The 26,410-nt window shown below is 44.2% G+C and overlaps 1 protein-coding gene across 1 annotated transcript in view; it reads right to left on the bottom strand.

Annotated features, from left to right (window-relative positions):
- Positions 1-140: 140 nt before the first annotated feature.
- The window catches only part of Neurl4 (neuralized E3 ubiquitin protein ligase 4), a 44,408-nt gene continuing 18,138 nt past the window's right edge, over positions 141-26,410 (bottom strand). The window contains exons 12-26 of the mRNA XM_084599199.1: positions 25,906-26,075; positions 24,326-24,472; positions 23,364-23,503; positions 22,199-22,402; positions 21,333-21,431; positions 19,463-19,576; positions 17,201-17,368; positions 14,373-14,531; positions 13,578-13,757; positions 11,619-11,694; positions 10,632-10,743; positions 8,970-9,104; positions 6,614-6,729; positions 5,568-5,697; positions 141-4,903 (exon numbers count right to left, since the gene is read on the bottom strand). Coding sequence (XP_084455325.1) covers positions 4,648-4,903; positions 5,568-5,697; positions 6,614-6,729; positions 8,970-9,104; positions 10,632-10,743; positions 11,619-11,694; positions 13,578-13,757; positions 14,373-14,531; positions 17,201-17,368; positions 19,463-19,576; positions 21,333-21,431; positions 22,199-22,402; positions 23,364-23,503; positions 24,326-24,472; positions 25,906-26,075 — 2,206 coding nt within the window. The 3' untranslated portion in view covers positions 141-4,647. The remainder of the gene's footprint in view (positions 4,904-5,567; positions 5,698-6,613; positions 6,730-8,969; positions 9,105-10,631; positions 10,744-11,618; positions 11,695-13,577; positions 13,758-14,372; positions 14,532-17,200; positions 17,369-19,462; positions 19,577-21,332; positions 21,432-22,198; positions 22,403-23,363; positions 23,504-24,325; positions 24,473-25,905; positions 26,076-26,410) is intronic.

Genomic DNA, 26,410 nt, shown 5'->3' with positions numbered 1-26,410 from the left:
TGTGTGCATGTATTACTTGTGAAGTTACATCAGCGAACATTGCAACACCTTCATTGAAGTGCACTGATGTCCGCACATGGTATGCATTGGCATCTGCGGAAGTGCCCGCACTTGTGATGGCAAAGAAAAGCACGCATTGCTTGACTTTAATGGTGGATTTATTTTGACTCTGAAAGGACACTGAAGGCAATGACTGAAACATGTTTTCCAGAAAATGTCAGCCCACGCTTACCGCTGAAATTCACATTCTTAGCCGAGAGAGTAGAAGATGCACACGCGGCTTGTGTACTGCTGAAACAAGAATGGAACAATGTACAGTTACTTCCTTCCTTCATTTCTGCTGTACATAAAGTTGGACACAGTCATCACAGATGCTGTAACATGAACGGGAAGATGGCAAAAGCAGGTGACCATCACTAAAACATTACAAAACAGAATTTACGAAGGCTGCCCACCCTGGGAAGCTATTACGCAACTTCTTCCAGCATGTAAGCAGCACTTGCGACTAGATTAGCATGAACAACGCTCTAAAATGCAGCACCCAAAATATTCAGTTCACACGACTTTGTGCAGTTCAGAGTGACCAACAGGGGCAAAGTGCTTAATGCCACCTCTCCATCTGCACATAATTTTAAATATATACATAAACTTAGCTTCGGCTGGAGGAGATGTCGCCATCACACGGGCAATAAAGCAATGCAGTTCCATGACACCAAAATCGGTTTCCAAACACAGTGCATACAACAAAAGTTCCATGACATCGAAATCAGTTTCCAAGCACAATGCATACAACAAAAGCCCTACAACATTTAAGCAGCTCAACTACTAAGGCTGTAGTGGGTTGGCCGTGCTGCAGCTTCCAGTACATGTAATATGTAATAATAGATGACTGAGGTCACATCTGTCTTATAAAATTTTACAGCGCTAGATAATTTTTTTTTCAAACAGGTTATAGCTTCACATTAAAACAAGAACCGAACTTGGTGAGCTTCTGCACTTCATATTGAGGCAGCTTTTGGATGGTGTGTTTATGATCTGGGAAGCATTCGCAGTAGTTAATATTTCATTTTTTTTTTTTAATTTTCCTTATAACTTTCTGGGTGCTCCTTACTGTTAGCAATATTAGACCACTGAATTTGGTTTACAGTTACCATGCGCTATAGAAAAACATGACCTCCTGTGACCCAAAGGGAAATCTTACAGTAAACCTGAGCACTGTTTGTGAATGCGCTTGCCATTTCAGTGATATGGTTGAACAGGCCTTTTCTATTTTCTTGGCGAAAACAAAATATTTTCCACGAATGAAGTAGAGAGACCGTTTTTCTTCCTTAGGCCTCCCAAATGTGACTATCAAACATGCAATATACACTGTACAGAGTGCACTGTCAAATAAAATACACACGAAAATTCAAACACTGATACACTCAATACAGTTACTTTTTTCTATCATGTATATGTACAAAATATATTACACGAAGCATAGAATGCCTCTGCGAGCCAATAAGAAAGGGATCATCAGCGACGAGTCTTTCCCATGCGCTTTGCTGCATCACTCAGGTTCTCTCCCTCTCCCCTCTCTCTCTCTTTTACTGTGATGCTGAGAACAATAGCTAGCATGTTTTCTGCGCAATGCTGAAATGTTACAAAAATACTTGGAACCAGAATGTGGCTTCCCCTGTCAGCTTCAAACCATGAGCAATGACACAACAGGCAGATGTCACCAAGACCAGAAAGGCGACAGCTGGGACAGCCCACACTGTATCTCGCATGCCTGCATGGTAGCTGCCAAAATAGCAGGCTCCCGCTGTTAGTGAATTGGCAATTACATACACATCTCTCGATATGAAGAGTCGATGCAGAAGCAGCAGTGTGTGTGTGTGTGTGTGTGTGTGTGCGTGTTGTCAATGAAGCTGCTTACATAAATACCATTTAAGTGGGGAAAAATTGGTAGCTTTTAAAACTTTTGCTAGTTAGCTTTCATTCACATGAAAATAAATTTTGCAAGCTATGAAGTTAGAGAACTTATAAGCCTTTGCTCAATGCATACAAAAATAGCCACAAGAGAATACTGTAACAGGAATCAAATGCTCCAAAGCAAGTACAGATGCATTACTACTCAAAAAAGTTAATATGGCCTTTTAGGCACAGATACTTTATAAACGGTCTGGGTCTCGTACCTCAACAAGGTATCTTCTAACCTACACAGAACCGGCGATGCTTTCCAGACACTGACATGGAAGGCTTACTGCATACTGCAGAAAAGTGGTTTAGTCTGTCAGGACGGTCAGATTCACACACGGTAAATCCTTATTCCAGCACTACTCGCATGAGCTTGCACAACCATTATTTCTGAATTAGTGTAATTTTAATACACTATCTCTATGTGAGCACTCATTTAATCAGTCTCCTATCCTGTCAGTGCTACGCGTTGCTATTTCATCGGTCACTCACACTTTGGTCGGAATTAGCATCAATCATATGTGCAGTTCAATGTGAATTATGCCATTCCAAGGACCAGGGATAGCAGGGGAAGGCATAAGAAACTGTTCCTCAGAAGTGGACAAAAAAAATGGCACATGCTAGAGCAAACAGGAGAGGTTTACATTTCTAGTGCATGTTCTGACAAAGCAGTAAGCAACTACATGAAACGAGGGATGAAACATGAGCGAAAACCAGCACTTGGTGCCAAATACATTTACACTGCCACAATTCAATGAAAAGGATGTAGTGTTCATATAGGGACTCTTCGTGTTCAAAATAGAGTTCAGCGTGGGTTGTTTCTGCAACCTTAAAATTGTTCCGAAGACACACATATATTCAGCGTACTACTGGGCCAACGTCGTAAGTGTGCTGCCTGGGACATTATACATATCACATTGGTACAAGCAGTAATCCGCTATATGTCACTTATCTCACTGAGGTGACACACTTTGTATAGTGCATCAAAACTTCCGCTAACAAAACAAATGAGCCATCCTGTGACGTCAAGGTGCTTAACAATGCACAGTTCAAATTTTCTGGTTTCCCTGGGCAGCCTTCTTTGGTTACACAAACATGGCTTAGGCAAGTGGATTCGCTGAACATCAAAAGTCTAAGCCAACTAACTGCAAAAGACGCCAGACTTTCACGCTCGCACCCTGAACAGCGTCAAGATTTAAAAGCCTGCTTACATGGATGCGACCTTCTTCATATCCTCATAATGAAAGGACACAGCTGTGCTGCATTTTTAAAAGAAGCCTTAAATCACTCGCTATCGGCCCCTTCTTCTGGTACTCCTCTTGTTTACAAGTGTTTACAATATAGTAGGGAGACAGGAGCTGAAAAACGATAACAAAAGTTCTTCATTAATTTTGTTACTCATTTTTTAAAATAATCTGCCAGACATTCTTTCAAGCTACCCCATCCAGGCCTATTTATGGGTGCTAGAGGGTGTGACAAATGACAATATGCACTTCTTTCTTTTTTCGGTCTCTCCCTTGATACTATATTCAGGTCTAACGTCTTCAAGAGGATGGACGGTGCCGCAGCCGCCAAAAATACGTCCCCATCTGTTCACATGAAAAACAGTCATGGAGCCATGCAATGGACTATCACAATCGCTGTCCAAGAAATGTTTAAATGGCAAATATGATCCTGAAACAACCATGACACCTACAATGCAAACCATGTCATGTATGAACATGTCTTGTAAGAGAAACTGCAACAGTTAATGAGGGGCTTTCAGTTGAAGCTAACACTTCTGCAATCAAGTTCAAAGTCACTGAAATCTCTCAGCAGGAGATGATGCACGCCAGTCGGAAAGCATCTAGGTTTTGGATGTCAAAGGAACACATTTGGCAACAACGAAAACGGCGTAAGAAAAAGGAAGAGTGTTTTTGGCCGTGTGCCACACACGCTGTGTCCACTGCTGTTTAGGCTTCAGCACGATGGCATCAAGATAAGAACACTTTTCTATCACAACGGGAGGAACACGACGACATTACATACGACGACAGCACGACAGCACGCCCTACTTGAGGGACACTACAAACACACAATAAACAAGTGGCACAGCCACGTGAAAAAGAAAAAAAAAAAAGCTAGTAACAACAATGCAACTCTATGTGTACAACAAAAACAACAACAGCTCTTTCGCTTGTAGCACAGCCAGCGGCTCAATGCTTATGTACACACCACAAAGTACTAGCACGGAGGAAACACACATAAACAAGGTGCGATGCAGGAACAAGGCGCTATTAAATGTTCATCGATGCAAGTGATGATGGCAGCAGCGTAGGGTAGAGTTGAAAATAACTCAGTGACAATTGCACAATAGCCTGAAATGTGGTGGGTAGGCAGCAGTGGACGCTTATGCTTCGTCTTACTAAGGTTGTGTATTTCTGCCGAAGCTAAAACTGGTGTCACTTGAACAAGGGCCCAGTCTGCAACGGCGTTTGACAGTAAGAATAATTTGCAAGCGGCCCGCACTCTGGAGGCGGCATTGATGGAGCTACTCACACTAGCCACAGAAATATGCCTGCAAATAGGAGCAACACACTGCAAGGATTCAGCAAGATAGAGCACGCTAAAAAAATGAGACAGAAAGAGCTAACGAGAGAAATAAAGAGACAGCGATGAACAAGCCAGAGTTCCTAAGGTGGCAATCTATCAGGAAGGCGGGAACTCGAGGCGGACGAGCAATGCATGCAGGATGGTGGCCCCCCGCTCCTTAGTCCTCCACTCCAGCTCCGAGGCGCCCAGAAATGCCTCCGTCGGATCTCTTGCCACGGCACCACCGCTGCTGCCACTGGTGGGGCTGGTGGCGCCCACACGTCCTGGGTGCGTTGTGTAGGATCCCGGCTGGACCAGCACTTGGAAGGCGGCCCTCGCCCACAGCTGACGACCATTCTTCGGGTCCACAAACCTGTTGGAAATTTCCAGGACTCAGACTGATGCACGCGTGCGGAAAGTAGCCATGCTAAACACCACTTTTGAGAAGAACTGATCACAGTGTTTCTTGTTGCAAGCTACTGCTCCTCTTTCTAATCTGTACCTAGCATTACCTTTCTTCCAACAAGTCTAGGTTTCCAGCAATTAAATGGCTCTAGAAAAATGTGATGTATGCACTGCAATTTGTGGTGAAGAAAAGAATTCCTAGAAAGTTACTTCAGCCCCTATTCTCAAGGGTCCTATTGGCCATTTGCTTCATTTTTTTTTTTTGATATTGTGCTATTTTGCTGATTATTGTCCTCTTGTTATAGCTTGTGCTAGTTCAGCATTTACGCTATCTGGCACGATGCATTATACACAGAACAACACGACCATATACAGGTGCTCCATTACTATTACCTCTTTACTTTATGGAATAGGTGCCCTGCCTAGGAGAATGCAAGGATAAACAGTTTTACGACAAACCTACGTACCTGTGCCAGAAAATTTGCAGGTCGCCAAACTCATCCAGCCCACTTGGGATGTAAAATGAACGAACGCATAAAGGGCACCACCGTGACCTCTGTGCAACTTATATTTTACATTAATACTTGACTCTGAAGTGGTCAGTGAAATATAAGAGACTTCCCAGTACTCACTCGTGCTTTGGGCACAGGGCACTGCAGCCAGCGTAGCGCAGTGTTGGAGACAAGCAGAGAGAGTGGCTCTCAAAGTTCTCCGACTTGCTTCTTTGGCCTGACTTGGGGATTTGACAGAGCGACACCTTGTCTGTGCAGAAAGAGTGAAAAACAAAAATCAGAGGGTAAAAATTTACTTATGCTCTTACTTCACACGCATAAAATTATGTACAATGGCCACTGAGGGATGGCAAAGCAGCAAGTGTAAATTGCCAGCTGTACAGCGTGCCTTCCAGCACACTCGTGCTCCATAACAACAGCAGGCAGAGAAGACTAGAGGATATGCACAGGTTCCCACAGCAGTTCTCAAAACACAGGATACACACGAAAGAGCTGATTCTCCTGGCTGGTCTAAGGTACAGCTTGATATTATTATTAGGGTGCAAGATGATGGTCACACTAGGAAGCGTAGAGCACAACATTCATTTCATGGATTCATTTTTCTACTGCCACGCTTATTAGGTAGTTTGTGTTTCAGTTGTTTCGAAAACTAACATGGGCACTATGTGCACAAATATATATGTACAGCAGCAAACACTGGTCATGAGCATAAATTATGCCTTCCCTTGCATGCTAGAGCACTGCCAACTATAAAAATCAATCAGCCTGGGTAACAAATCAGCGATATTCTGTATACCGAAGAGGCCCAGTAATGAAGAGCATGGAGTATGAGAAAATTCCAAATCTGAACACCATTCTTTGTGCAGCGATCTGAACGCCTCAAATCTCGTAGCTTTCACTCTAGCAATAACGAGTCAAGAGATGAGAGTATTCGTGTGGCGCATTTCTACAGGCAACTCTCAATAATTTGAGCTTTGAGGGGACCAGAAACTGGCTTAAATTACGCAAAGTTTAAATCGAGAGGAGCTTTTATAATATGCTTGACATTGACGGTACCAAGGCCCTAAATCACATAAACCAAGCGTTTGAACTGAGATTATGCGACCAAGATTATGAAGAGTCCATTGTATCTGCGTGCGCTACAGAGGGAGGAGAACCAAACTTGCCTGGTGACAGCAGCTGTCCATGGTCCAAGGTCTTCCGCACAGCAGCAACAGGCACTCCATGGTACGCCACATGCCACTTTTGCTGAACTGCATTGTGGTCAGGCCTTGGTGGCAACCTGGAGGCAGCAGTGGGATACCTCGGACATCCACTTTACCGCCACATTTCGTGCTGGCTATGTGGCTTCTGATACAAGCTGTGTATAATCTGTCCCTGTCCTCACCACAGTGGCTCAGTGGTTGAGGTGGTACCCCTCACAACCTGAGTTACCTTGGGACGTTGAAGTCTATAAACCAAACCTAAACCAATCGCATATTTTGATGCTTATTCTCTCTGTGGCCAGTTGGAGGTTCATCCATAAAGAAAGACAACTATAGCTTTCTGAGCTGTTACTGCTATATACTACTATTTAAGTCTGCGAGAAGAAAGAATGAAATGGTACAGGCTAAACAGGAAAAGAGTCAAGGAAAACAGAGTTCTCGCTATAGAATAATAGTACGCCTGTATCCCTCAGTAGCAGTTGTTGCTGCATTAGAATAGCACTAAACACCTGACCAGCCATATTTTCTGGTGCACCAACCCTTGCCTGTCTTATAAATTTGTAGTTAGAGCAACTTATGCACATAGTTCTTTTAAAGTCACAACAAAAATTGAAGATGACAACAAAATTTAAGATGAAGTCTTTCCTAAATCTTCTCTTTTCCATGTTTCACAAGAAGCTCATCATATCAATTTGGACCAGCCTGCCTAAGAGTACAATGATGTGGCTCATGTGCATATCTTTGTTCTTGAACATCAATATGAACTGTCCAAAAACATTACTCAGTTTATGCTTTGCTTTGACACAACATTTGCATCACATTTGGCAGTAAAGTTATTACATGAAACTGAGGCAACTGTTAAGTAAACCAGGCGCTGTTCTTCAAAGGCCTATCGAACTGGGACAAGTGACTTGTGCTGAGGCAAGAACTTTAATGCTCCGACTATTATAACCTCGCCTGAAACTATGCACTCTTTCTTTATGAATAAGGCCAATACAGTTCAACCTCTATGTAACAAATTCCCATTAGCGATATCTTCGATATTATGAAGTTTTTCAATTCTCCGAAGCTGATGCTATTGAAGCATGTGTATCGGAAAACTGCATGCAATGAACACGCTGCAGTGGTTGACCTTGATATAACACACTCGTGGTGCCGGTAACTCCTCAGCTAATGCTAAATTACAGGAAATTTGGCAGAAGCCTACAGTTTCATGGCGATAAAACAACAACTGACAAGGGAGGAACACCTAAGAGTGCAACGAGCGCCCACATTTGATACAATGCGCTGTGTTTCAATGCCGACGGCGCATCTACGTGGCAAAAACAGCAGTCGCCGCTGCTTTCGCTTTTGAAATGTTGGACTACAATAGTTTATGCTCAAAAGCAGGAAAAAATAACTGGACAAAAAAAATATACGGGGCGAGCAGTGTGCACTCTCCGCCAAGTGGTTGCTCACAAGATTTCGACGCCAGTAACTCTAGCGCGTAGGTAGCAGGAACATTGAAGAGTGCCAGCTATGCAAGACAAAGAGTCGGTTTCTTGGGGCAATGGTGGCAAGCGAGCGGAGCATGCATGAAGACACAGGCGCCTCCTCGCCCAGAGGCGGCACAACTGTGCACTCTCCCTCAGCCTGGTCATGGCGCTTTCAGGCAGACTGACCTCGTCACCTCCTTTCCTCTCATCACTTGCAGATGCGTCGTGCTAGACACGGCAGAGGTGGAGGTTGCTGTCGTAGTCACGCCACACCCTCGGTGCGATCGCAAAACATGTCATCACTTCTATCACTTCGAGTAACCGGGATTTATTGTAAACACTTTCACGATGGTTTCCCTTACATTCAATTCTTAATCTGGTTTCCATTCTGCATTGTCCTCTCAAGCCTTTATGCAAAAGCTGCATATAACGAAAACCTGTCTGTAATGAAAAATTGTGGACATTTTACAATTTTGCTATAACCAGGTCTAACTATAGCTGCTAAAAAAATAATAAGTTCCTTAATATCTGGAACCAATTTAAATGCAATTGTTCATTAGTAGTTACTTCTGCTCACCGATGTTCGAGGATGACTGTCCACATGTGTGGCTGCACAGAGTTCCAGCGCAACTCAAAACCCTGCGAAACTTACTCAAACGTGTTACTTACCTGCAAATGTTTTGGAAAAAAATGTTAATGTGTGGCAGGGGCTTATCTAACAGAGAAAGTTATAGATAAAAATAAAATATGATAACTATTCTAGAATATAAGGTTCAATGGGAGATGGGAGCACTCTGCTTTCATGATCAGCATACTGTTTGGAAGGCTGAAATGTTGCCAACCTGAGGGGGAAACGGCACCAGCCAAAGGGCACTGCGTAATCCCGCGGAGGTTCGCCAACTTTGAGGTAGGGCTCGTCCCCACGAATCTTGTGACACGTCTCACAGTAGCAGACGTTCATGTCAGGGATGAAGTAGCTTTCTGTGGGATGACAGGCAGACGCGGCATGTAGTCACGAAGACCTAAGGTACAACTGAGCACGTAAAAAAAAAAAAAAAAAAAAAAAGAAAAAAAAAGAAAAAAAAAAAAACAGTGGCAACAATGGCCATTCACCTCAGCCAAGCACCAAACATTTCTACAAGAAACCTTAAGAAGAACCTGAAGGTACTTTGTAAATACCTGTCCTTTGCATGATTCCTTTGCATTTGTACTGCAAAACAATTGGTAGGGGCGTGCAAATATTGAAATTTTCTAATACGAATCGAATATGTGTATGGGAAAAAAAAATTCCTTCGAATATCTCATCAGTGGGGAAAAAAAAAGAAGAAAAAAGAAAAATTAATTAAAAAGAGCAAACATTGTTCGTCTTGTTCATTTGAAAACTCGCAAGGTATTTGCAAATAAAATAAAACTAGAATTGCACAGAACTGTACGCCCTACCGAAAAATCCAGTTTAAGTTTTATACAGGATTCCATATATATACCAGTCTTTTTTGTACAGGAAGGATCTGCATGAAACCACTTGCAGCTGTCATATCGCTGTTGAATACGGTGGTAACCTTTCATTAACTCGGCCTACAAGGGAGCAGAAAAAATATCCGAATTAACTGAAAGCTCGAGGTATCGAATGGCCCTGAAAAAACGGCTGAATACCATTTGCATCACTGTAATTTTACCTGATGAACACCTGCATGATGGTTGTGTGCATTTGAGATGAAAACTGAAGTGAGAATGATGTTTATTCCCAGTTCCATCAAGTACTTCGCTTTGTGCACACTGTCAGGAAGGCCCTCTTCAAAAAACGACCCTGTTGCGTTTTGAGGACTTTTCACTGCAGTCCACGCAGTCCAACATTGCGGTGAAGCACACAGTGCGAGGGTAATTGCAGTGAATTTGAAAATTTTTGGTGCATTCTGTAATTTTCGAACATTCGGAAATTCCGAGCATCAGTTTTTCGAATACGAATCGAATCACGAACATATTCGATTTGTATTTGAAATTCTGAATATTTCGCACATCCCTAATCCATACCATTTGTATTATTATATTATATACTTATTGTAGTGTGCTAATCTTTAGTGCTATAGCCATTGAAGAGGCATGGGTTGCGCTGCCGTAGAACTCCAGAACATAGGACAGTGGTTGGGACGGGTGGCGAATTCGAGGTGGTCTCGTCCGGCATAGTACATGCAGCGGGCAATGTGCGGCTCCTGAGTTCCAGGATTACTGGTGAGAACGTACCCAGCACGTACTCTACCAATTTTAGGGGTGTGTTTATTCAAGAAGCCCAGATGGATCTAGCTGCTCAGCATGAAATTGCAAAGTATCAGGCATAGACAACCACCAAGCGAGCGGCCAACTCCTTCTATAACAATGAAGATTAGCACACTACAATATTTTTTTTTTGCTTTTCAGACTGCCACTAAAACTTTCCTTTATGTTGTACCCACCGCACTATTTAGCTTCTGAGAACAAGTAATGAAGCCCAAAACAACAACAAGCACTTGCCAGGAATTCCCAGCATGGCCTTGAACCTCAGGCACAGGTTTTGGTACTCGCAGTTCTTGATGGCATGGATGTCGTTGTGCAGATTCTTCACCTTCTTCTCTTTCATACCTAAAAGCAAGAGAACAGTCAATGGCAACGGACAGCATGTACTACAGGCCTCACTTCAATCTGCAAAGGCAACTCACCTGAATACAAAGTGCACAGCAATTCCGCGCACAGTTCTATTAAATAAACAAATGTTAATTGAAAAGTCTACTTGCACATAAAGTTCTGATTACCTGCAGCATTGATTCCATAGTTTGTAATCTTTTGACATCTTGTGGACCGATATTTCAGCAGCAGTACAAAAGCCCACTGCTTAGTAAAAATGTCTTTCCCTTCGTTTCACATTTTTTTTTTTTCATAGAGTATGAATTTTACACTTCTGAGAACTAATAATGTTATCTAGCGTTTTATATTAGATATTTCAGAAAACCTTTTAATTAGTTTTCATTTTGCTCTAAATGATATCATAAGATGGCTGAACAAAGGAAAATAGGTAACTGTCCTTCTTACAACAGCGCTTCGCACTGGAAATCTTTGAACCCTTTACTGTCCTTGCAGAAATTTTTTTTAACTTCACTGTAGCTTTTGCCCTCTGCTGAAACTGCCACATTGCTTAGCTGGAAGACAAGGCCTATGGGACAAAGTGAGTTAATTTATTAAACTAAACTATACCGGTTGCATGGGAGTGCACCATCACTCCGCTTTCCCTGGCCATTTGTTCGCCTTGGTCTCGTCGACTCCCTTGCATATCCTTGCATCAAAAAGAAATGTATTCATGGCAACGAAAAAAAAGTGGACATGGTGAGCCTGAAGACCCCGATTCGAAAACGTAACACGAGCCAGAAGAATGCCTGTCAGGCCTCTTTTAGTACGGTCAAGCCTGATGATGATGATGATAAGCTGTCCCAACTACACCACTGCACGTCAACGCCACATACCATTGTCAATGTCTGCCTTTTCCCTTGAATCCACATCTGGTTCACTGTCCTGGTCATGGGACTCCACAATTGTCACCTGGTTGACAATACAAGACAATACCTCAGTCAGGATTAAAAACTGCACCGCAACAAATTACAGGCTCGTTCAGTTGAGAAGAGGATGTCTTGTGCATGCCTCCTAGCTGCCAGAGTTCTTAAATTCACTGTACGTACTATACTGTGCGTGCCTAAAGCTTACAAAACACTACCCCGCGCACAAAAAAAAAACACCCAAGAAAGTAGTAGTATTTCGGTGCAATCATGCAACCCAGTCAGCCCATATGCAGCAAGGTATTATGAAGAGATGGGCATCCTCTGGCTGATGGTATTGATACCCGATACTGCGCAATCTGGCTGCAATACATTTCTTTTTTCTAAGAGAACACACAAACTTTTGCTGCTGATAGCACATAAACTGCAGACACATAGTCAAATGCCTGCTTTGGCATAATTTGAAGAAAACATGCAGCGTGGTTCATATACTGACTTGCTGCTGGTCAAGTTGGCATTACCTATTGCTGAAAGATACTACTGTCAAAGAAGCACACACGTATGGATGAGCTACGCCGCAATGTAAGAGTTGCAGTGTAGTCAACACGTCTTCTTGTGCATGTGCTTTTTCTTCCTTGCCGCGGTGGTGCAGTGTTTAGGGCACTCGATGATTGTGCCCAAGAATGTGAAATCGCATCCCGGCCGCGGCGGCTGCTTTCCGATGGAGGAGAAACGCTAGGTGCCCGTGTGCTGTGCGATGCCAGTGCACGTTAAAGATCCCCAGGTGGTCGAAATTACTTTGTAGCCCTCCACTACGGTGTCTCTCATAGCCTGAGTCACTTTAAGATGTTAAATGCCATAAACTAAACCCAAACCTTTTTCTTTGCGCGTGCGTGTTCTGCTGGCACATTTCACGACTACGAACAGTGCCCATGTTCTGAAAGCAACTTTTAATACCAGAACAGATTATTTTTAAAATCCAGGAAATGGCAATACGCTTCATCTAAAGTACAAAAAAAGGTCATAATTTTTTATTTTTAGTAGAAAAATCATTAGTTCAACAATACTAAAAAATGACCCTGGACGAGGCCTACATGCCTGGAATTCAATACAGAGTGCCATAAAAGGTATGACGAGATAGACTTTTCATAGCCAAAAATGACCTTAGGATTATGATGAGCGTGGTTCATTAATAATGGCTGCTAGGGGTTTATTGTTGTTTTAATTTTTGCCTCAATCAGTGTCTGGAAAGTGGCCCAGACCTCTGCTTTTAAAAATCAAGGATCAAGTCTAAATGTGAACTAAGGATCTGAGAAAATATAAATTTTCTACAGCGCAATGTGCAGTGGCATTTATTCAGCAGTATTTTTTATTATGAACCTGTCTGCGTTACATGCCTGGTTCGATCAAAAAAAGTCGGACGTTCACATTGTACGTGGCGACGGTGAAGCAAAATAGCAAACCCCATCAAATTTAGTGCAGTTTCGGCCAAACTAAGTTTGTTCATTATCATTAACAGAGCAGTTGATAAAGCCCATCCACCCTCCCACAGAACAACTTTGCTCGCCAACCTTTTTTTTCTATGGCAGTGTTGCTGCAAACAAAACGAGATGGCGTCACCAGTGGCATTGCTGGAACAGCAGCTTGTTTTGCTTCGCCGCCTCCACTGACAATGTAAACATCCAACATCTTTTGATCGACTGGAGGCAACTAACCACAACAAACTTGGTAAAAAAAATGCCGATAACCAAATGCCATTTCTGTGCGAAATTCAAGCTTCAAGGATTCAGTTGTTTACCTGGGCAAAGCATTCTATGGTGCGCGTATGACCACACATGTGTTAGATGCGGACAAAAGACCTCAGACAACATAGGTGAAAGCTGAGCTGAAAGAGTACGTGAAAGGAACGGCTTGAGTGGGTCTAGCTACCTGCTCACACTGGCCGTACAGGTCAACCAGGGCATAACAGACAGGCGGCAAGTCTCGGGCAGCCACGCCTTGGTCCATGCCGTTAACGTACAGGTGAAGGCCACCTTCCAGATCCACCATCACGCCCACCGTGTGGCCCTGCTGCAGGTGGTCTAGGTTCGGGCCATAGCCAAGCTTCACCTGCACGCATTGCCATTCAGTGGGGGGCGGGGAAGGGAATGAATGCCAAAAACAAAAGTGTGCGGGAGCTTTAGTTTGTCTCCTGATAAGAGTGTTCACAAACTTTGTTAGTTCTTTCACTTGTGAGGAAACTGGAATGAAAAGAAAAAAAAAAGGAAAAAAAAAAAGAGGGTAAGACATGCACAAAGTAAAGTGACAAGCATTCGACACTGAAGGGAGAAAAAAAAAAAAACTTCAACGTGCCTCGTGTGCTGAACCTTCTTTTCATAGTGTGCACAGAAATTTAAAATAAAGACCTAAAGACCCAAATATGATTAGCATTCATTAAAATAACATGCGGCAAGAGATAAGATGCTAGTGCAAATGAAATCCTGTAAGTATAACATACGACTAATCTGAAAGAATAAAGGAATGCATTGCTGTCAGCCCAAGTAATGATGCATTTCAATCTACACAGCAATGATCTGCAAGCTGATCAAGTGCTGTCTGGGGTCTTTGAACGTTTAACAAAATCTCCCAAACTGATGCGCACCAAAAGTGAAACAAACAAAATTGATAAGTGGGTGCAGAACTGGTCGAGTTATGCAAGCTATGTGATCCATTTGTTGTGCTTGCCTTGGTTCCATTGTGATAGACGGAATCACCAGAGATCACCCAGGCTAGCCTCCGCAGGCCGAGGGCACTCAGAGGGAACTGAAGCTTCTCGGGGTTTTCACCGACGACACCCACTTGCAGGGACGAACACCACTTGCTGTTCAGTCGGTCGATGCGAATCTGGGAGCAAGAAAGAAATGCATACAGTGCCCACTAGGTTTTTCTTGTTTCCTCTTATCAGATACTGGAAGAGAAAAAAAAAAAAACAAAACAAAAACATTTCAAGCCACACAAAGTTGAACAACTCAACAAAGAAATGAAAAGCTAGCATTCACTTCTGCGCTGAAGTGGAAACAGTGACATTTTGTATACAAAGTTTAAACAATCAGCAGTTACAGCGTTAAAGCGATTGGCTTGGGTGAGTCGCAATTCACAGGCAGGCGCTTAGTCTAATCAGGTAGTACAACCTCGATAATTCGAACTCGGTTAATTCAAAATCCCGGATAATTCGAAGGTTTTCTGCGGTCCCGTATTTTCCAATGTAAATTTGGCAGGATAATTCGAACAGGCGGCCTGCGCCAGCCCGGTTAATTCGAAAATTTGGACTGCTATGTGGCAATGCCTGATCCATGTTTCGCCGCAAACCCGGCGAAACGACGGCCCTACGGAGCCGCGAGGCAAAGCCACATAGTAATGGTGATGATTTATAGGCGAAGCGCCCCAGCCGGAGCACTCTCTGCACAAAAATCGGTCCACAGTGCGTCTTGCGCACCGCCGAAACACGCGCCTGCAGAGGAGAAGACGTGCTTCACTGCAACACGGCGGGCATACCGGTTTGCCTCCGACGCTGCAAGTACGCCACCACCACCGCCGCGCCGGTCTCGCCTGCGCCATTTCTTTGTGTTGTGCGCTGTGGTTAGGGGTCGGCTACTGTGCCGTTTTTTTGGGCGGGACTGTGCAGAAGTGCTAGCTTTGTGACCATAGCAGTGCAGAAATGCCAAAGTACAAGACTTTAACGCTGCAGCAGAAGTTCTGCTTGATCCAGAAAGCAGGCAAGAGCACTTGTTCGAAGACCGAGTTGGCCAAAAGGCATGGCGTGCCCCTCTCGACGTTGTCCACAATACTGAGCAACAAGTCAAAAATACTAGAGGCTTACGGCAAGACCTATTCTTCAAAGCGGTCACAAGTGCAGGCTCCCACGTATCAAGATGTGGAAGCTGCTCTGCTTCGCTGGCTGCAGAAAGCAAACGCTGCCCACCTTCCCGTCAATGGAACGCTACTGCGGGAGAAGGCCAACGACCTAGCTCTACAACTTGGGCACGAGGAATTTAAGTGCAGCAATGGATGGTTTTGCCGTTTTAAAGAACGCAATAATTTAACCTTTCTCACCGTCTGTGGTGAGAGCGGCAGCACTAACGAGAGCGTTGTCGAGGATTGGAGAAACCACACATTGGCGCCGCTGCTTAGTGAGTACGGTGCAGACGACGTTTACAACCTTGACGAGGCTGCACTTTTTTATAAGATGCTGCCAACAAAAACATTCGCAGTGAAGAACACCGCCATCAAGGGTAGGAAACAGGCCAAGGACAGGATTACTGTGCTGTTCGGCGCAAACATGTGCGGTAAACACAAGCTGCCGCTACTGGTCGTCGGGAAGACGGGGAAGCCTCGCTGCTTCAAAAATGCGCGGCTGCCGCCAAAGGATGAACTCGTCTACAGGCACAATAAGAAAGCCTGGATGACAGGTGCAATATTTGAAGTGTACGTGCAGCAACTTGACCGCAAGTTCGCGGCCACGGGCAGGAATGTCCTATTTGTCGTCGACAACTGCCCGGCACATGGCGACATCCCACATCTCCAGGCCATCAGGATGGTATTTTTACCTCCGAACACCACTTCGATCTCACAGCCGATGGACCAAGGCGTCATTCACCACACTAGGAAGATTTATCGGTACCACCTGCTCAAGCGCATGCTCCTTTGCTACGACAATGGCAAGGAGTACTCCATCGACCTCCTCGGAGCCATATGCCTCATGGTGTACGCTTGGAAACAAGTGGAGCCCACATTGATCAGGCGGTGTTTTGAACACGCTGGTTTTTCCAGTGAAAGCACTGTTGATGCCGATGCAGACCACCCATGTACTACTACTCTTGACGAAGAAGGAGCAGAGTATTGCGACCGCATCAATGCGCTCTGCGCAGAGGATGAGTCCAACGCAGTCGGCTTCGCCAAGTATATCAACATTGAGAGCGAAGAGCAGACTGGCTACTCTGACTTGGAGAGTGAGATCACTGCTGGTACGAACATGCGCGATGACAGCGACGATAGCGACGACGACACCGACGAGCCTCCCCGAGCACCTGCTCTTGGTGAAGTTATCGGATCGCTGAACGTTATCCGCAGTTTTGTTGAGTGCCGCGGTGGAAGTTCAGAGATGTTTCGTCTATTTGACCAACTCGAGAGCATGACCTTAGGAGCCGCAAACTACCGGACGCGACAAACCAGCATCTCTGATTACTTTCAGTAGTAATTCAAAATATGCCGAATAAAGGTAACACGTTCCTGCAACGAATTTTTTTGCCTAAGTCTTATTTCTTGGTGTGTTCGATTAATTCGAAGATTTCTCGCGGTCCCAATGACTTCGAATTAACGAGGTTGTACTGTATAATAAAGCGGCAGGGGTGGGGAAAAATGAAGTGAGGTATTTTTTCTTTGCCTAGGATGTCAGATTATACAACACATCTTGTCTTCTGTACAGAAATAAAGAAGAAAAACGCTGCCACTACAAGTCAATGACAGTGACCACAAGGTGACAAGCGCACAGCACCCAGGCTCCAAGCACCTACCTGGAAGAGCTGGCATCGGGGCAGAGGCTTTGTGGAGAGAAGAAGGCCGTGGCCATAGCCAGTTGTGCGGCAAGCCCCCAAGCTGCCCGCACGCAGACGCACATTGCGACCATGCTGCTCGTGGAACTCCTGCCCCACTCTCTCTTTGCTCGGCGTACCTTGGCTTGGCTGCAATGGGCAAAGAACAAACTGGTGAGAGGAAAGCAGCTGAGGAAGGACAACACGCAGACATCTAGGATGCCACTAAGCGGTTACTCTAAGGAAATGATCAAACTAGGTGCTACAGACTCTACAAAATTCACTGTAAAAAAACACCTGCTGTGCATTGAATGCACATCTGACCACTAATTCTTTTCATCTACAACACTGGTGTCCTCAACCTGCTCCAGGATACTAGAATGTGCAGCTGATGTGTAACCCAGAACCACTGCAATTTCACGTCAAAAATTCATCACAACCATTCTATACTGCATGAATTGGTTGAAATAATTTTCTAAAAGTATGTTTCACATATTCAAACCTAAACTGAAATGTGGCAGTGTTTATGAAAAGCAGACATTTTCTTTAAACACGCATGAAAAAAAAAAAAAAAAGACGGAGCATTATGCACACGTTATTGTAGAGGACGCATGCGAGGAAAAGTTCTGCAGATATGTACTGCATGTGTACATACTTCTGCTGATGCGAAATAATAACTATACCTGGTGACTAAACCTCCAGCAGTGTACATCACATTGGTTAGAGCAGAGGTTCCTAAGCACTGCTGCAGGGGTTCCCATCGGCTTTTTTAAAGGGACACCGAGGACGAATAGTACAGTTGGTCTGTTTAGACAGGGTACTGCTTACCAATTACAGTAAAACCTTGTTACAAGAGACACTTAAGGGACCCAAAAAACTCTTGTAACCAAAAATTCTAAAATCACTGTGTTGATCAGTTTACTGCACATCAGTATATAAATGCATTCACATGCATTAACAGGAACTTGTTCAGAAAAGCTTAAAAATGTTATTCATACTAGTATATGTATTTTTGTGAGTGCAGAGTGTATTGCTTCCCAAATTCTGGAGGTCAAGCACTTCGCTTTGCAAGCCTTCCTGTTGCTCTAATACCTTTGAATCACTCTTACATGCTCGTCACCCTCAGATGCTTACAGGCTCGTCACCCTCAGATGATTCACAAAGAGAAAGACACCACGATTCGAAGCTTTCATCTTGTGATCAAATTTTAACAGTGAGGAGTTAAAAATGCTGGATGTCATTCATGCATTTTGATTTGCTTTGTAGGTAACAGTAATGTTTTGACTTTCCAATCATGGGGAAGCACTCCTCAGTTCCTGACATACACAACAAAAAGGACACTGATATGGAACAGAATTCAGCTAAGGGAATCTGAAGTGCATCATGTACGAGTTGGTACGTTCCAGATGCATTGCATGAGCACACCGGGGTTGTGTGTCTTCTAAATAGTGAAGATTTTACTCCACGGACCTGAAAAAGCTGTCCTTAGTAACCGAGTGTCTTTTGTAACCATGTCTCTTGTATGCAATGCTGTTAACATGGCAGACATAGGAAAACCAACCAAACCATTTTCAAATGTCTCTTATAACTGAGTGTCTCTTGTAACGAGATTTAACTACAAAGAGACCAATCTCATCAAAAAACAACACTTTTATAAGCTAGAAAAGACCAAAAAAGGCAGGTATCGCCCCCTCACCGGCTGATTCCACAAGCTTAAAGCATGTGCTGACACCGACCATTTAGCAGGGATCCTATAGGCTGCATTGCACTGTCTTTTATTTCAAGTCTAAACAGTGGGAACCTGTTCTTTTCGGTAAGGACATCACGAGTCTGAATCGAGGGGTAGGAGGATTTTCAAATTCCATTTTCTTGGTGATAATTGAGTCTTTTGCTACCAGACAGAGACTGCCAAAGGATAAAGCTTACCGAGGTAAATTACTGCATCAAGTTATCTCTGGTGTCCCTTTAAAATGTGCCTTATGTCCCTGGTATCTCCGACACACACATGAAATGAAGGCACAAGTCCACATGCACAAACGTCTCACAAAAGACCCCGCACATCGCATCAAATGGTTGCATGATGCCTTTTGCAAAACTAGAACCTTAACTACTAGCACACACATGGATACTGGCATGAGAGATGCATAACACAAAAAAGTGCTGCAGTGGGGAAGAAAAAAAAACATGGTGGGAAGAGATCTTGGCCTTAGTTGCTTATGCACCACAAGACAACACTACACAAACCTCAGCACAGTCAAAGTAGTTGGTGGCCGCCGAGTGAGTGGCCGGGACTATGCTGCTGCTGCAGAGGGACACGGACTCCAGCATCCCGTACAGGTCCAGCACAGCATACAGCACCTGTCATTGAAACACAGGAAGCCACCAGGGCCCTGTGAAACTAAGGAAGCTTCCAATTTGGGTTCCTCAATTCAGATAGGAGGCTGAGAGAAACTAAACCTTCCAAGATCCTTGCATTCCCAGTCAGGAATGCTACCCGTAGGCCATGCAGGAATGTTCGTACAACTTTGTTAAGCGGGGAGTCATAAATATGTCAGGGAGTCTCACGTGATATGGTAGATAACAGAGGCACAAATCAAGGGATTAATGATTAGATGAGTGGCAAAGTGCACGTATGCGAAAGAGGACCCACAAGGGAAGCTACAGACGGGAGCATTAACGCTGTCACACCACACCTTTAAAGGGCCACTATCCAGGGAAGGATCTTTTAAGCGAAGGAGCCTAGTGTTTCGATCAGGTACCGGAGATAGTCTGTGCAAAATGCTACAGAGACATGTGCGCCGCAAACCAACGAAAATATAAATCAAAGCTCTCTCATGCTTTCCTGTTTCCTGCGCTGGCCCGTCGAGCCGCAGCTATGACGTACTTGTCGAGAACGACGTCCATTGGTCCATCTTGCTGTCTGAGGGTGAAGGATGGGTGTCTACCGCTCGCTCCCTCGCCTGTTTTTTTTTCTTTTTCGCGCACAAGGAGTGCCACGCCCCATCTCCCGCCAAACGCGGAGGAAGAAGGGGAATTTGTCTTGTGGAGGCTAGACGACCTCGAGGAGAGTGAAAAGCCTTTGCGAGGGAACGGAAGGAGAGGAGCATGACAGAATCGGGTGATTGCGGTGGCTGTAACACTCTTTTCAAAAACATTTTGTGGCCTTGCGTTCTGGGGGCGAAGTCTCACAGTCACCGGGGAAGAAAATATTTTCGACCGGAGGGTGGACAGTGGGCCTTTAAAGGACTTATAGACACCAAATTTTGGTGGCATTTTTCTTCTTGTTAATGATGAATAAGTCATTCCTGTATATTGATCCGCATGTAGTTTTCACCTACGACCGGTAAATAATTTATAATTCAATTTTTTTTTCCCACCAGTTTTGGTTTCGACATCTGAGAGATGGCTGTGGCGTCACAATCATGTCTTGATGTGCAGCATGAAAAAATACCGATATAATCGCTCATTCTTCACTTGTAGTGATTCCTGTTTATCGTTGTAGTGAATTCAAATGACACAGCAATGATTATGTGGCTGTGTTTTCACCCCTCGCGTGACCTAGACCTGACTGTGACATCACAGCCAACGCTCAAGCTGTTGAAACCGAAACAGGTGAGAAAAGAAGTTCGATTATAAATTATTCAGCAGTCGTAGGCGAATGTGACGTGGTGATCTGTGTATAGTAATGTCCTAGGCATCATTACAAATAACAAAACACCAATGCAAAAATTAGGTGTCTATAGTCCTTTAAAGGCGGAGCTCAAGTGTCCCCCCCAAAACGTTTTTATACCCAGTAACCCCACAAGGTTGTGAAAAATTTTAGCCACAAAGACAAACACACAAAAAACTACCATTTGCACCACGATGGCGTTGTGGTGCTACTGTTGTCAGTGTATTATCAAGCTAGCAAAGTAGTAATACGAACTCCATTACTTGAACCTTTTTGCTTTACACAATGCTGCTACAGCAAAAAGAGGAAATAATGACGGGGTGGAGGGCAACTGTTAACGCAGCTCAGGGCCACCCGCTTTCTTAGAAACATGACAACTACTCAGTTCACCGCGTGCAAAACAGGGGCTGGGTTCAAGGCTTTAAGGAATAAAACCAAATCAACCTTTGGCAGGTTGGAGGCCGCTGGACCTAGGTCCTCTCCATTGAGGTGAACACGGAGGGTGCCATCGAAGCAGTGCTGCACACCAATTCGTTCACCAGCCTAGAAGAGAGAAAGAATACTTTATTTAGTTGCCATGCTTACAGGAGCCTCAGGAGTAATACTATATTTACTAAAACATCCTTTGTGGACATATGTCCGTAGGACACAGCTTCACGCTGAGGAAGTGAGAGAAAGAGTTTATGCCACTGAACCTGAGAAGCAAACTAGGTGAGAAAGGTAATGTCAAGCTCAAGTACATAAAACGGGGCTCATTTTATATCAGCTATAAGTTATAAGGTTCTAAGTCAAACTGAATTAGAATGCAGTGAATGAACGCAAGCACAATGCCATCCCGACAGGTTCCAATTCTATACATCTCCGTGGTAACAAAATTTGAAGCCACACAAAGCAATCATACTATCATGGTGGTCGCTGCGCTACCATGCGGCGACACAGCGCGGGTTCCTATTTTTACTGTGCGCCGCATTAGTATAGATCCTAGCAGAGATGCAAAAGATATGCGTTTCTCTGACTTGGGGAAAAAATGCACCCGCTGGCCTGTGCTTTGTCTGAACCTTGTCACCTGCTTGTGTGCGCTATTCATGCTATGACTATGCCTGAGAAATACCACTGTAATAACACAATGAAACAAAAATACTTGTCAATAACGCCTATCACATAAATGCATCCCATGGGTGAGATAATTCCCTGCACTGCGATATAGCTAAGCTTCACCATGTGCCCTAGCTGTCATATGTTCGAGTGCAGTGGGAAATATGGGACCAACAATACTTAAGGTGCGAGTAAGCAGTAGGAACAGAGCTCACCGACAGCCGGTGCAGGGATGGCCCATAGTTGTCCTTGAGGAGGGTCCCATTGTGGAAGACGCGCGAGCCAACCAGCAGCCACGACTGATGACCCGGTAGACGAAGCGCCGTCGGTGGCAGTGGGACGCCGGGTTCGGGCGCAAATGTCGTCAAGCCCAGCACCAGTGCTCCGGCCCAGATGGAGCTCACTTGCTCCACTTGCACCTGAGGAGAAAATGCAGGGCTACCTCATCAGTGGCAGCAGTACGGTTCTAGACATGACAAAGTGATTCATGACAGCCGTCTCGAATTGAGCTGTTATGAGTGCGACTGCATTAACATGTACTCCCACCATAGCCCCTATAACTGCATTTTTCTTTGGTTAAGCTCATGTTAAGCTTCTAACCCATGGGCTACGTGTTTAACTCCAACCCCTTTAACGTGATAAAATTAAAGGCCCCGTTCTCTAGAAAACCTGGCGCCAGCGCTGTTGGCATTGTGAGTGAAAAATCACAAGCATATGGGGTAGTGGGTGGCTGGCATGGCCAGGCACTGATTGATCATTAAGTCTCCTGACATCACACGACCATATGACACGGCCAATTTGGCAGGAGCTACCAACTTGGGTCTCTTCTTGTAGATGGGAGGGTGAGATCAGAATTGGCCTTCCAGGACTCTTGTGTTATGTCAAGTACGCCACCCCTAGGCCAAACAGGCACATTCGTATCACTTGGTTAAGCAGAGCTCTATACCTATGACAGCTGGTCAACCAAATGAACAAATACAATATCCTATCAACAGATACAATGTACTGCATGCTAAAGAGCATATATGAGATATTAGAGGAACAAATCAAGGAATTAGCAATTAAGCAAGTAGCGAAGTCCATGTACCGAAACAAGGATCTGCAAGGAGAGTTAAGAAATGGGTGCTATTAACACTTTCGAGCCATACCCTTAAAGGCAGAGTGTACCTCTAAATTTTTTTGTGTCACTCTGAGAGCCTTGGAAATAGAGATTTACAGTATAAAATGTTGTCGCGCAAGGTTTTTCTAATCATCAGTTGTGTAGCACCTCCTCTAGATGCCTTACACATAAAAAGAGCACTAGAAGATCGATAACTCAATTTGTCTTTTTTTTTTTTTTTTTTTTTTAACCAGCAAGGGGTGAACCTTATTATCACACACCTCAAAGAGTTCCTCCAGTTCCAATGGAGCAGCGCTGAACACAAGGGCATGATTGAAGCCAGCAGAGCGGCAGGCCACCTTGTTGTTATTCCGAAGAAGCACATTTTTCCCACAGCATGTGTTGAACTGGTGGTTTACAGCTATGACAAAAAAAAAAGATGGAAAAGGGGGCAAGCACTGAATATTACTGTAATTCAACATAAGCACTGTCAATGGCACGGATCCTTTACAAGCAAATCTGTGTGGCAAAAAAAAACACGTGCAAAGTATGCTCCAAGCCAACTAGTGGCACTGTGTTTCTAAAAGGAGAGCTTTCAATTGGGAAACCAGTACATGGCAGAGGAAGTATTCACATGACAACATGGGCGCCAGTTTGTTGCCATGTGTGTAGCCATTTTGTTCTCCTGAGTAGAGCCCAAAGAAATAGCCCCTTTAGATAGGCACCTGGCCTCCCACAGTGCTCTGTAGACAATAAATTGGCAGCAGCTGCGACGTTAATGATGATTTCCTAGTGAAGCACGACTGTACGGTATGCATTCGACATTAAGCACCAAAGCTGTGCAGCTCAAATAAACAAATTATGGGGAATGAAAGGCATAGTAACTGTCTTGCTCTCTGTGGTCCATCAACTGCGTCATGAGGAAAGTGATTGAAGATGAAGTGAAAGTTGGAAGAGAGAAAGACTCAGTGTGGAGTACGGCTCTGGATTTATTTCGACCACCTGGGGTTCTTAAATGCACCAACATTGCACAGCACGTGGTCATCTTTGGCATTCACACCACACTAACATCCACAATAGCGACAGCTTCATTCACAAACATTCTTGGTAGGGTGACAGAAAAGTAATTGCAAAAAAAAAAAGAAAAAGAAGAAAAACATGGGAAGCTTGTGCAAAGCACTTCCATTGCTGTTGTGCTATAGAAAAGGTGACAAGAAGGAGCCCAAACAATCCAGCTACGTACCAACACTGTGGGCTGGTGTGATACTTGCTCTGGTGACCTCTGGACTGGCAACTTTGGCGGGCAAGGCTGATGGTGGTGAGATTCGCTGCTGGGGAACAATAGAGACCTGGGCACACTGGCCATACAGGTCTACCACAGCCCACACACCTGCACCAGAGGCAAGTAAAGGAACTACATTCCCCTCCTTTTCCCTCAATACAGTATCTGGACTAAAACGTGGAGGCTAACGAAACGGGCTCTAAGTTGAGGACAACGCAGAGGATCATAGAACGAAAAATGGTAGTTTAATTTGGAGATAGGAAACGTGTAAGTGGGTGAGAGAAGTAAGTGGCGTTAATGACATTTTAGTGCAAATCAAGAAGACGAAGAAATGGGCATGTGCAGGGCATGTAGTGTGAAAAAAGGATAGCCAATGGTTGCTGAAGGTAACATATTGGATTACAAGGGAAGGAAAGCACAGCAGGGGGTGGCAGGAAGTTAAGGGGGTGGATGAGGTTAAGAAATTCACAGGGGTCAAGTGGATGCAGCTAGAACAGGACAGAGTTATTTGGAGTGATATGGGAGAGGCCTTCGCCCTGCAGTGGGTATAGTCCGGCCAATGATGATGATGATAATGAGTATCTGCAACCTGTCTTCCTTGTCCCCAATAACAAAGAAATTAAAAGAACATAACTTTCAGCTATTATACCACTTCCAATTTACTAAGATTAGCCCTTTAATATGCCCTCAACGAACCAGTATTTCACATGCTTGTAAAGAAATTGCATATTTACAATACATATAAGACAGAGCTGCTTTTGCGACATAAGTTTAGCCAGAGATGAGCAAGCACAAGGGCTTCCGTTCTTTGCAATGTACGATATTCACTCGCATAATGAATTCAAAGTTTTCCTAAAATATCTCGGAAAATCTGGGAGCTGCATTCATGAAGTGGACTAAGATGTCAAGAAAAAATTTTAAGCAGTAAGAATGAGCAAGAAATACATTAATGGAATAAATACTTAATCAAGTACCAGTAATGCCTTAAATGAAACAAAATGCACTCTTCGCACAGCTGCCATATTTGAGAGCATAGTCAACAACTCAACTTGCACGTGCCCTCATAACCTCTGCAGGGGCCCATAATTGTGTTGCACACTTTGCAACATTGAGAAAAAAATTGGTTTCTACGATCCATTATATGGCTGAAGGAACATTTTATGAACACACTGGCCTGCTTCTTATTGGTTCTTGAATTTTTCATGCAACATTCTTATTGGTTGCTTGTCCTGTAGGGTAAAGAATAGCAGTCCTTACATGATGACAGCTTGGCATAGACTGTGCAATACTTCCACTGTTCAGGAAATAGGCTTCTGCTAGCATTTACTATCTTCATCTGGCGATTGCGCGCCAAAAGGCAAAGGGGTGCGTTTATTACAAGCCAAGGAAAAGAAAAAAAGAACTTTTTTGCTGGAAAGGTAGTGGTGTGTGTTAACTATGTGAGTGTATCTATTACGAGAGTAGACAGTATGGTATTGTTTCCTGCTGCCCAACCTGAACTGTAGATATTAAAATGGAAAGCATCCAGAAGCGCAGCTTACGTTGTGGAATGTTTCTGCACGCAATTCCCTGGTCCTCTCCGTTGATGAAGTAGTGCAGGCAGCCGTCGGAGTCACGCATCATTCCCACCCGACTTCCAACTCCCAGCTGGTCCAGGTCGCACTTGTAGCCGTTTCGGACAGTGTTACCGTTGCGCATAATGGCCGAACCGCTGCACAAATTCCCGCGAAGAATCAGTGGCAGGCTTCAGTTCTTTAAAAATGTCCACACAGCACACACTGTTAAAACGCTGATGTACCATCACTGCCATTACGCTAAGCTATGTCTATGACAAGACTTGCACTTTTCGCTGACCTCTGACTGCCTAAGCCCAATTAATGTACGCAGGAAGGTTTGGTTTATAGAACTTAGATGAGCCAAAGTGACGCAGGCTATGAGGGTGATCGTAAAAATGCGTATGGGGCCTTCGGAATTGTCGACCATTTGGAACATCGGCGCCTTGCGTTTAACCTCCACCAAAAAGCAGCTGCCGCAGCCAGGATTCAA

Source organism: Amblyomma maculatum, chromosome 3 (assembly GCF_055883805.1).
Source record: "Amblyomma maculatum isolate TAMU_Amacu chromosome 3, ASM5588380v1, whole genome shotgun sequence".
Classification (NCBI taxonomy): Eukaryota; Metazoa; Arthropoda; class Arachnida; order Ixodida; family Ixodidae; genus Amblyomma; species Amblyomma maculatum.
This window is presented reverse-complemented; position numbering and strand designations above follow the sequence as displayed.